We start from the raw sequence: 12,342 nt of genomic DNA, 5'->3' as shown, positions 1-12,342 counted from the left end.
ACAGATGAATGGAAATTTCTTTCCTACTTAACTCTGCACTAAATGACTCTTGGCTCTGAAGCATCATTGAAGTTCTGTTTCTACCCCTCGCTGATTTCGAGCAACATTGGATATCTTAGGATAGACCATTCTTGAAAATATGACATAATATATACAAGCTTCAAAGAACAACATTCGTATTACAGAAAATACCCACCTGGTGGATTTAAACCTATTATAGTCGTTTCCCAAATATAGAACAGCAGTTATTTTGTGAGAATGAATTGCTCAAAATTGGCCACCTCAAAGCTGTTCTCCTGCATAAGTGTGATAACCGCTCAGTACCAAGAGCTTTCTTCGGACAGTAGTGAGAAAAGTATTTTCTAGTAAACTCTAGTAGTATAGCAATGTTAAAATAAAATGACAATAAATCTTAAAATCTTACAAAACAGTTTTATGCTACAAATATTCTGAACACAGAAAACTTCTCTATTGCATTAGGAATATGGCAATAAATACAGCTAATTTTTCATTTATACAAGGCTAAAATCACAATATCTACAAAAATATCCACTGAGTTGACACCGGTACAAAGGGAGCGGCCGTGGCATATTACACCTAAAACGCAGACCTCTTGTTTCAAAATGGGTGGTGATGGCATTCACGTTGCGAAGTCTGTGAGTCCCCGGCTGCATAATAATATTGCATAAACAACATCTTCGATCTCTTGAACATAATCCAGTGGACAGAACTTACAAAAAATGCAACTTTCACATTCTATCATTTAGCATCGGAAACACGTATTTAATATCCTAAAGTAATTAAAACAACCAAACAAAGAGTCAGAAACTCATTTATAATTACTATAGATTGCTCAATAGTATTTATTACTCAATTCGCGGATGTATGGACCTCCAACGTACGTAATTCTACAAATCAAATGAAGGATATTGAGAAAGGCCATATGCGTTTTTGTCGGACGTCAATTGAATATGTGTACATGCCGTTTATGACAAATCGTTATTTCCGACAATTTACGTTTTTGATTTCGTAGGTTTAAAAACTTTTATTAGGAAGGTTCTCGCCACGGTTCTAAGAATATTAGATTTATCTGTTTTCTACCCTCTGCCTAGAACGGTAATTTAAAATCGAGAACATACATTAAAAACCGCGGTAAGTACCCAAATAAATGTAGTAACCCAAATAACCCAAATAATCATAATTAGCTTAATATAGTTTTGTTTTAAATACTGTAAAAATAATTATTTATACATATTAATACGTGAAGCAAAAACTGTGTGTCCCTTTTTCAATACTATTTTTTTTAATAATGCATAAAAGATACATTAAATCAATAAAGAAAACATTACACACACTACCTTGTATTTGACATACACACATAAACTCTTTCTTTATTGTCAAACTTTTGTTATTGCTTAGTCTGTAGTCAAATTGAGAATAGGTTAGTATTGTTTATCTTTAATAGTACGAGAATTTGTCTATAGTGTAGTCTTGGCGAAATCTGTAACAATAGGACCATAATAATGTTGAAACTTATAATTTCAATTAATTATAGTCGAATTTCGACTACTGCGGGACCACTAGTTTATACATAATTCTCTTCATTAAATTCACGACGTTTGCTTTTTCATTATGCGCGGGATGTATGCTCGACTTTTCTCCACTCCAATATTTAATTATCAATCATAATGTAAGGCAAATTAGATATATTTTTTGTTACAGTAAATATTCGAAAGTTGAATGTCGATGCGGAAACCAAAGATAAATTGCATCAGGAAGGACATCATGTTTATTAAAAAGGAAACACAAACTCGCTTTATCTAGCTAGAGTAAAATGACAAGTATTTAAATGACAATTAAAACTCTACATAGCGAAATCAAGTATTTAGTTACCAGAGACGCGACGTTAATCAGAATTTGTATAATTACAGTCCAACCTTCAAACCAATCCTTTTTAATGTCGGCTAGTTGGATAGCCAGTCGTAAACCAATAAGCCAAACCAAATCATAGCATGGAAAGTTAGATATAGAATAAGTACATGAATACTTAGGACATACGTTTATAAATGACCTTAAATGAAATAGAAAAATCAAAAGACTATTTTCAAATTCCATTATCATATTTATTAAATTCTTGACTTAATAAATCTCTTGTGTTCCTGTGGTTCAAACCTTTGGCGAATGGAGATTCAAAATTTGTCGGGAAGAAATAAAAACCGGTGACTCTGAAAAAAATACTTTAGATAATAAATATTAATATTGATAGTTCGTTGCAATTTATTAATCATTGATTTAATTAATGTCAAAAAGGATAAGACCTTGAGCGCCAAGAGTATATAAAAAACAACATTGAAGTGTGACGAGCAAACGATTGTACTGCCCACAGAAAAGTACTGAGTGCAATCTCTTGACGGTGGTCAAACTCTTAGGTGGATTGAGAAAAAGCAATCCTGTCTTAATCTGGCCTTAAGGCCAGAAAGCGCAATTAGTTCAAGGCACATCTAAGCTGAACGATAGTATCGGCTAGTGCGGACTCGTACCGTACCCATTACTCCTGGTATTTTTGATAAGAATTCGGGGTTCAATTAAAGTGAGACGAATATCTTAGCAATTCGTTTATTCACCGTGCACGTGCCAGGTCCACCGTGTTGCTGAGAGAAGAATTTGGAGAATGCCAGAAGACTTCTGCGGCCCTGATATGGGTTTAAGGGTTTGCTATCAATTTGCATTACGTTTACCTTCACTCTGCGTATTCCTCTCCCTGTCTCACCAAATTTGATAGGAATCTACTAGTGTGGCTTTAGATGCTCATTGAAATATAACATTTACGGAGGTTCTTGACAAGCCAAGATCTTTTATAGAGATATTTTGCTGGTATACCTTTCCCCTCCCACTTCTACAGCATAAAAACTGGCCACGTATCGATTTTAGGTTAGCTCGTTCGGAAGAACATAATTATTTTTTTGGGTGGTGTTTGGATATACTGGTTTCCTTCGTATTTATTGGAAAGAAAAACAATACTCCCAATATCTATGAACGCAACAATTATATTTGTTTGGCTCAACTCTAAATATATATTTTTTCCTAGCGTAGACGTTGAAAAGAATTCAGAGCCCTCTGCTTTTAGCTATTTTCCAAGTATATGAACAATATTTAAATTTCTCGTCTTTTTATAGATAAAAATTTTAAACCGAAAGTATTATAAATTGAACTACTTTCTACCAGTACAATGTGAAGTTTGATTTTTTGTGAAAAAACATCGTTACTTATCTAGCTGTCTACAGTCCCAGATTGATGCCAAGTTCACGGACAATTTTGTAACAGCCTTCGGCATAGTTCATTGAACTTTAGAAGTAGAATCGACATAAAACTTTTAGTACGACAACGGTCGTTACGGACATACGTTATTTATTGTAAATGTAACAATTTTAAGAAAATTAAATTTTAGTTACAAATAAACAAGGAACAGATTGCGGTGTGACTGAAACTGAAGGTTTTTGTTCGCGCTTTTTTTTGTCTGTAACATTTCTAATATTTTTGAATTGTAAGTCGAACGATATACGGATTTTTCTATTTTATTGTACATAAATACATTACTTATGTATGTTTACCGATGCTGGTATAAGATATCAGAAATATTTTACGCTTTATTTTCCTTTTATTTTTCGTGAACACCAAATTTGTATAGTACATAAAATGTAGGTGTATTTCACGTATAAAAAACTAAATAAAAATAAAATCTCATAAATAAGTGTTCTGATTTGACGTTTGGATTAAATGTTTATTTCTTTATTAAACTAGTAAACGATTATTAATTGATTTATTTGTACATTCAGAAAACAAATTTGTTGGTCATGCGATTTGATGTAAAGCATCTTTTATTTTGTGAGCCAGTAGGTATAGTTTTTCGATATTCGATATTCCATTGCCAAACCATATTCCAACATGATGTTGTACAAGTGTTGTAGAGACAACATGAGAAACTACAACGCCCTATTGAATTGGCGCGAGACAGCAGCAAATGGAGACAAATTACTGGTGGTAGAACCTCTTATGAATCCGCGTGGGTAGGTACTACCATCCTGCCTGTTTCTGCCGTGCAGCGGTAATGCGTTTCGGTTTGAAGGGTGGGGCAGCCGTTGTAACCGCACTTGAGGCCTTAGAACTTATAGCTCAAGTTGGTGGTGCATTTATGATAAAGATGTCTAAGGGCTCCAGTAACCACTTAACACCACGTGAGCTAAAAAAAAAGTTCACTATTTTATAACAAAATATTAGATGATAAGCAAGTCAGGAAGCATATTTTACAGTTGAGGAAAATGCTCTCGGTGAAAGTGTGGAAGCGCTACGGTACATATGTATATTTAAATCTCTAATAATATGGTTACATATTATTTAGTTTTCATTCACAATCGAACTTTTTATTGGGACTTATGTAGATATTCGTTATTGTATTCACTTAGATCATTAAAGAAGTAATATGTATTCTTAACAAACTTTAGCAGGGAAATAATCTTATATATCAATATTCGATAAGATTTAACAACTGAAAGGGGATATGTTTAATTTTCAAATAATGCTTAATTATCTAAAATAGTAATAATCTAATAATACTAGAATAAGGCCAGAAGATCTTATATGATTTTCTGTAGAGACCTAGTAGGAGTATCCTCAACTAATTTTACTAGTCTCTACTCCTCTTTGTCTTCTCTTTAACTAACTATCCCCTATCTCTTCCAGTCTTGGCTACTGGAAGCATTGTTTTCAATGACCCTGCGCGGATTGTTACTTACCACCTTTAACCTTACTTCTGCAGTGACCTTCAAGTTTAACGGGTAGAACATCTTATGTATCATTGCAATTAAGATTTTATGTTATGGTGCCTGAGGATTCCGGTGACCGCTTAGCACACGGTGAGCCATGAGCTCGTCTGAAGATCATAACTAGAAAAACGTTAAAATAAATTTCATACGTACTCCAAAGATACATATTCGCCAAATAATATCTCATCACTCGAATTGATTAGCTCACACCAGCCGATCATGTAAGTGATCCAAGAAAAACATTTCGTTGCGTAAAAACCAACGTCTGTTATAATAGACTCCGCGTAGTATATCGGTGCCCTGGCGTGGTCGCAACCGGATTTTGCTGGAAAGGAAATTTTTGTATTTTAAGCTTCATCGAGATTGAAATTACGTAAAACTGTTATGCGGACTATTATTATTGATAGTTTTTTTTTATTGCTTAGATGGGTGGACGAGCTCACAGCCCACCTGGTGTTAAGTGGTTACTGGAGCCCGTAGACATCTACAACGTAATGCGCCACCCACCTTGAGATATAAGTTCTAAGGTCTCAAGTATAGTTACAACGGCTGCCCCACCTTTCAAACCGAAACGCATTACTGCTTCACGGCAGAAATAAGCAGGGCGGTGGTACCTACCCGCGCGGACTCTCAAGAGGTCCTACCACCAGTATTGTGTATTTTGATAAATCACAGATGAGGCAACTATTTGAATAGATTTATACGTTCAACGTTAATTTGAACGTATAAATCTAAATCCTCAGATATATTGTGATTGTATAGACAAATAAATAAATAAGTCATGAACAAGCGTAGCGATGTGATCGGAACACAAATCTGAGGATTTAGATTTATACGTTCAAATGAATTAGATTGAATTGGCGCTATTACCAATTTTAGGGAGTAATATGTACCTGCACAAGTACTTACGCGCCACGGTTCTGCCGATATCTGTCACGAAACACTTATGGGTTCGGACTTTTAAGGATGAAAAGTCATTATACAATATTGACCTAATATTTTAAGGTGAACATTATTTAATATGAAAGACAACATCAGCTAGTATGTAATTAATGTAAATATGAAGCATATGAAAATAATCTAGGTTATAAAGTATAGTTTTGTGGATATTTGAGTCTAGTTGTTTACTTTGTTCTTCAGAAGCTTTACAGCCGGGTTGAGTGAGACCACCGTTGGCGTAAAAGTCTACATGACCGCTGGCTTCTAATTTTCCTTTTTCTAAAGCATTCGTATGGAGAACGTCTACAAAATCTGCATCAGTCATGTCAACCTTTCTACTGTTGTCAGTTGTAACAAACAGGGGCATAGCAGGATCTAATGCTAAAACAAAAAAATCTTCAAATTAAGATGAGTCGTTAAAACTAAAATATCTTCAATAAAAAACTATCTGGTTCCGATAATTTTATCGATGACACCGAAGCTTGTCAATAGCTAACTAACCAAAAAAAGAACATGAGTTACCGTCAAAAGTAGAAAAAGAGGTCAGATTTGTTTTTGTGTTGTTAGTTATATATTCAACGAACCTAAGTTACGATTTTATATTTAGACAAAAACAAGTAAATTTAAACTAATAGTAAATTTAAGCGAATACGTAATATATATTGCTAAAAACGCTTGATCCCGAACCACATGAATTCAACGAAAGCCAAAAAAAGATCATTACTGATTTATTTATTACTAGCGACCCGCCCTCGTTTCGCTTCGGAAACATTAAATTTTATTATTGATATTGATGATAATTATTATTGATCCCACGATGCTACTCGCGGTTATTGTCGTACCGCGGGTGATGCCGCAGGGCGAAGCTAGTTTAAAAAAGTAGCCTAAGTTACTCCTTATATCATCAGCTACCTATCAGTGACAGTCTCGTCAATATCGGTCCAGTCGTTTCAGAGATTAGCCGGAACAAGCAGACAGACAGACAACAATTGAAAAAAATGTTATTTGGTGTATGTACCGTATATTATATTCATATGCATGTAGTAAAAAGCGGTTATTTCAACAAACAGACACAAAAATCTAAAACAAAGTTTCTGACGTACCGGTAATTCTCGATAGTCGTCCATTGATTAGGTAATTTGCCATGTAACCGGCTGTTTGAGCACCAAGACTGAATCCGATCACGTGAAATCTTTGCATCTTAAAACCATGTATTTTGATCAGATTATCTATAAGTTGAGCGGTACATTTTCCAACTAGCTCTGTGTTTCTAGCTGATTCCAAATAGCAAGGCTCCAATGCTATGTTATTATAGTCCACACTAATAACATTGTAATCGCAACATTTCATGTAGGCTGAAACAAAAGAAGTATGATAAATAAAAATACTCTATTATTATACATTTAAGTATTCTTTGAAATAAGTTAATGGAGGTTGGAACTGTGTATTGAAGTATATTTTGCTGAGTTTAGACATAGAAATCTAATTAGGTCACATATGTTTTTGAAATTGAAAATTGTCTTCTTTTATCAAAAGTAATTTTTATTCAAATAAAACAAAATAAAACGATATTTGGAAATCCGATATTCAAAGGGAAACATTTATACTAAAAGTAAAAGTTCTGCTGAAAAAGAATGCAGTCTAGATTATTCCTGAATATGAAATCAAATAAACTTGGAGTACCAGGTCTAATTTCAGTGTTAGGTGAGAAATCTCTATGACCCGTGTACCCGTGGATCAGTATCTTGATCGGAGCGTCAGTAACCCACGGTGCTTCGGTTATAGAATTGTTGTCATCGGCTAATAGTTGATGAGGACTGTGTTCGTTGGCCCTAAAAATATAATTTGTTTCAGTTACAAAACCGTTTGTAATGCTAGAATTAAACTTTGCTATCTTTTTATTTCAAGGAGCAGAGCTACTGCACCATTTATCATTGTTGAAAAATTTATCCCTTACACTTAAAGCCCTTGTCTAAAATATATTTTTATATAGAAATAACGGCTTATTTCAGTTGCTAAATGTTTTCGTATGACCAATTAGTTTTCATATGAATTGACTGACGAGCGTAGGTACAACGTTGACCGTGCAAGATCTAAAGTTTTTAGCCACATGTATGAAAGTAATATTGGAGCGAAATTCACTTCAGCCTCAACGGGCATGTCCATACATAGACCTGCGAATATCATAAGTACATGGTATATGCCTACCTAATAAAGTAAATACCTACGATAGCTGTGTGGGTAACAATGTCCGATAGAAGTAATTTTTGGGCCCATTATTGCCCATATGGGGCAATTATAACAAATATTTACTGTTAAGTGTACTGACAAAATGTTACAGGAATTTCTAGCACTACAGCCACAGCAGATATGAGAATAAGAATGCGTGATTTTAGACAAGACTCAAGCAAACCAAAAGCAAGGATTATACGAAAGGTGTCTGCAATCACATGTTTTTTTTGTCGAAATCTGAAATTTTGGAAACTCGGTTAGGGGAATAATCCGATAGAGTCCGATGTTATACACCAGGACAGTTGGTAGCATTCATTTTCGATTACCTATAGATCTCCATTCGTCACTTAAGATCATAACAACTAATTTAAGGAAATAAAAAAGATTTTAAACTTTCAAATTTTTGTTCGAAATTAATGTCATAGTTTTATTAAAATATGTCTATAACAATCTTCAAACTGCTGATCTGTTGGCATTATAAATAAGCAGAATATTGAACATACTCGCACACACCCAGAATGCGCTTTGCCAAAATAAAAACGAAAATAATAATAATAAAATGAATGAAATGAAATGAAAAATAATCGAATAATATTTAACTTACCGAGTGTACAACCAGAAAGTAATATTTTTATTTGGACATTCCAAAGGTGGCGTAACACAACTTAAGCACGCTGTTATTATACCTGTAAATGTTTATGATTTTAAATATCAATCCATTTTTTAGTATAATAATCAATCTGATAGATTTTCGGTCGACTTAGACTGAGTTAGGGTCTTAATTGAATTATATTTGTTGAACTATATTCCGCATACTAACGTATATTTGACAGGTTATCACAATCCCTTTCAAAATAAAGAAATAAAGAAACTTATCAGACTGTAAAAAATAGAGAAGTAGGTGATGTGGTCTGTTAGAAATTTGAATTTGCGACAGTCTGGCAGACGTGACCGCTCGTGAACACCCGTCACAAAATCAAGGATATCCCGTTGATGATCATTAGTAATACTAAATACTACATAATTATATTTATAGTGCTAATTAAAAGTAAGGCGTTTTTGTATTTTTCCAATCATGTTTTAATTCATGGCCTTTTCAAAACGAATACACATTAACATAAACATAAGGTTTTATAAATAATGAAAACACTCCTGAATGTGTACAATTTCGAAATTACTTTTATACGAGTATCGTTGTTGTATTTTATTATATACCCGAGTCATTTCGAAACTGTTACATATACTAAGTACTGATTCATCATTTTGTTTTGTTTTGTTTTACCTAAATATTTAGAAACAGTTTGTTTTTTGACAATTGTCGGTAACACACTACAAGACGAGTACTACTAGTACTCTGTGTTACAGTTTTAATCTATGTATTTTACATTGATATAAACAAGGGGACTTTTTGGCGGGAACGCGAGGAGTGAAGTTGTGTGATTTGTTTTATTTTGTCTATTTTGTGTTTCTTCAGGTTTAAATGTGTAATAACGGTGGTTTATTAACTGTTTAATATCTGTGAAAGTGCACAAATGTGGGAAAATGAAACAAAGCTGCTGGACATAACTTCTCGGGTTCCTCCAAAAAGTCCACTGAAAAAATCTCAGTAAATGACCACCATTTTACTGCGATTATATTTCATCCCATATCATCTCATTTCATTAAATTTCATCCCAGTTGATTAATGTTTCAAATTAATCATCTTCATTTCATTTCACTCCATATTATCATTTTTCATAAAATTAAGAATATAAAGTAAAATAAGACATGACTTAAAGGTCTCAGTTACCAGGTCATAAAATCTCTTAAAAAAAAAAATATAAACAAGGAGTGAAACAACAAAAAGTTGAAACTTATATACCTTAATTACCGATCTACCTTACACTGCCTAACATTTTAATGTCACGATAAGACCTTACTAATTATAATTCTTGTTTTCTTGTTCCAATAATTGGATAAGAATACAGTCTTTAACAAATGCAAAATTTGTTGAGAAAAAAACTTCAAACCGTTTTAAAAATCAGAAAGGTGTTGCTTCAGAAAGAGACCAAAGTTTTCCACATTCCAGTATTGGTTTGGGTTTTTTTTTATAGCCCTTGTAGGCAAACGAGCATACGGCCTACCTTATGGTGAGTGGTTACCGTCGCCCATGGACTTCAGCAATGCCAGGGGCAGAGCCAAGCCGCTGCCCACCGCTTAATACTCTCCACAAGCCTCGTTTGAAGAAGGACATGTCATATCGTTCGGGAAACACCGTGGAGGGGAGCTCATTCCATAGCCGGATGGTACGTGGCAAAAAAGACCTCTGGAAACGCATTGTGGAGGACCGCAGTGGCTCCGGGTAGTATGGATGAACCTTACTCCGGTGGCGGGCAGTGCGATGGTAAAAACGAGATGACGGTATCATCTCGAACAATTCCTCAGAGCACTCCCCATGGAACATACGGTACAAGGGTGCCGAGGTCCCTCCGCAGACCCAGAGGTTCCAGGTGGAGAAATTAATGTTTTTTAAGTTTTTCTAAAACAATTTAAATGGTAATGTACGATGTCAGAAATAAATACAGTTATGTAGCTTTAATCATTATATATGATTAAATTGTTATACTAAATATTGATTCTTAATCTCAATCTGTGTTTGGTATTTCATTTGATTGCTTGTTCTGTATTTGATGACCGCATTGATCTATTGTTAGACTTGAGTGCTTATATTTTTGTTATATATAGGGAAATAAGCAACTCGGAAGCCGTTATTTTAGACAGCGGTATGACAGTTCCCCTGGTATTGTTGATGTCATTGGGTGACTAGCTACTATCAGAGGGGTCATATGCTCTCTTGCCTTTAAAGGCAATAAACAACCATGTTAATAAACGTAGTCAAAGTCTCAATTGTATTGTAGCTGCTCCACCCCTCAAACTAGAGCGCATGATTGCTTCGCGGCAAAAATAACACATATAGACAGAATCGCGGTACTTAAATATTGGGGCTAGCAATATGCTCTAGCATCATTAATGGTGATACACTGGTATAATGTTCAAATAACGCTACTGCCCATTCTATAGCGAATCTCGAAAATCACGCCTTTACCCACAGAGAGAAATCGGATCGTGCAATTCTAGGCCAAAGCCACACCACCAATAATATTTCAGAGATATATATTATAAATATAACTAGCTGACCCGGTAAATATTTTTTTGCCTTATATAATATTTCTAAGGAATTTCTAGTGTAGAAAAAAAACTAACTTATTTTAAGTGTGTAAGGATGTGGTAAATGAGTGAAAGAGCTATGTAGTGCTGTGAACGATGAGGGAATATATAATAAAAATAACAAAACCTCATTCAACCACATAATACCTCATTACAACAAAAAAATATGTCCAAATAAAAAAAAAAATGTTAGGGGTGGACAACCATAATCACTCAGGGGTATGAAAAATAGATAGTAGCCGATTCTCAGGCTTACTGAATATGCATAAAAAATTTCATGAGAATCGGTCAAGCGGTTTCGGAGGAGTATGGGAACGAACATTGTGACACGAGAATTTTATATATTAGATTAACTCAAACCCGTTGAGAAAAATGAGGTGTATTTGTATAATTTTAAAATACTTTTGCATCCGCGAGAACACGGTTACGTCTGTTATTTTAGAAAAGAAATTCCGAGATATTTTGATCTGTTAATGGAAATATTGATTTTTATTAGCATATCTTTAAACCCTATATGAAATCGGTGTGTAAAAACATATTTTATTTTAAAACAAGCTTGATTTCGTTTTAAATTACCGTAAAAATGTGTTGTGCGTTTAGAAACATACCTATATATTGAATAAGTCGAAAGATAAATTTCGATGTCGATAAATTTTTAAAACATAACACCGAGCACACTTCATAAATCATTTATCAGTACATACTCACAGCTGTAATACATTATTTGGTAATTTATTAAAATAAAATCAATAGCCAAATGCAGACTTACAGAGAAAAAATCCATGAGAGTATAATAGACGTCGTAACATTGTAGATGAATATTTATAGTGACTGAAAAAAATTCAAACCCACTGTAGCTATCACAGCTATTTACACGATACTTCCGTCTCCGCGCTGCTCCTAAGTCTGTTAACGTCCGTACATTGAAATCAACTGTTTCCAAACATAGAGAAGAATAGAAAATTCAGCGTTTCTTAATATCTATCAGCAACGTATCTCACTACTGCTTTGTTTTGTTCCAGCTTATTGACTTAAGTGAAAAATAACGCTACGTAACATTCGAATTCATGATATATAAGCACTTCACTTAAAAAGATAACCTTAACTGCGTAATGGTACGCAAATTTATAACTGAAGTAAT

The 12,342-nt window shown here is 34.1% G+C and overlaps 1 protein-coding gene and 1 long non-coding RNA gene across 2 annotated transcripts in view; one reads left to right on the top strand and one right to left on the bottom strand.

Annotated features, from left to right (window-relative positions):
* The window catches only part of LOC134199849 (uncharacterized), a 13,251-nt gene extending 10,986 nt beyond the window's left edge, over positions 1 to 2,265 (top strand). Inside the window, exon 2 of the long non-coding RNA XR_009974498.1 lies at positions 1,723 to 2,265. This is a non-coding gene — a long non-coding RNA (uncharacterized LOC134199849). The remainder of the gene's footprint in view (positions 1 to 1,722) is intronic.
* On the bottom strand, positions 2,102 to 12,342 carry LOC101739598 (pancreatic lipase-related protein 3). Its single transcript, XM_004927631.5, has 7 exons — positions 11,971 to 12,342; positions 8,599 to 8,680; positions 7,446 to 7,594; positions 6,866 to 7,117; positions 5,952 to 6,143; positions 4,977 to 5,148; positions 2,102 to 2,225 (listed from the first exon to the last, which is right to left on the bottom strand). Exons 1-7 carry the CDS (start codon positions 12,008 to 12,010, stop codon positions 2,105 to 2,107), a joined length of 1,008 nt encoding a protein of 335 aa, XP_004927688.1. The 5' UTR covers positions 12,011 to 12,342; the 3' UTR covers positions 2,102 to 2,104.

This window comes from Bombyx mori, chromosome 12 (genome assembly GCF_030269925.1).
Source record: "Bombyx mori chromosome 12, ASM3026992v2".
Lineage (NCBI taxonomy): Eukaryota > Metazoa > Arthropoda > Insecta > Lepidoptera > Bombycidae > Bombyx > Bombyx mori.
This window is presented reverse-complemented; position numbering and strand designations above follow the sequence as displayed.

Coding starts and splice junctions, on each gene's coding strand:
- LOC101739598 (XM_004927631.5), bottom strand. CDS start 12,010: ATGTTACGACGTCTATTATACTCTCATGGATTTTTTCTCT. Junction 7,595..8,598: donor ACTTTCTGGTTGTACACTCG/GTAAGTTAAATA, acceptor TTATATTTTTAG/GGCCAACGAACACAGTCCTC. Junction 5,149..5,951: donor TAAAGCTTCTGAAGAACAAA/GTAAACAACTAG, acceptor TTTCCTTTCCAG/CAAAATCCGGTTGCGACCAC.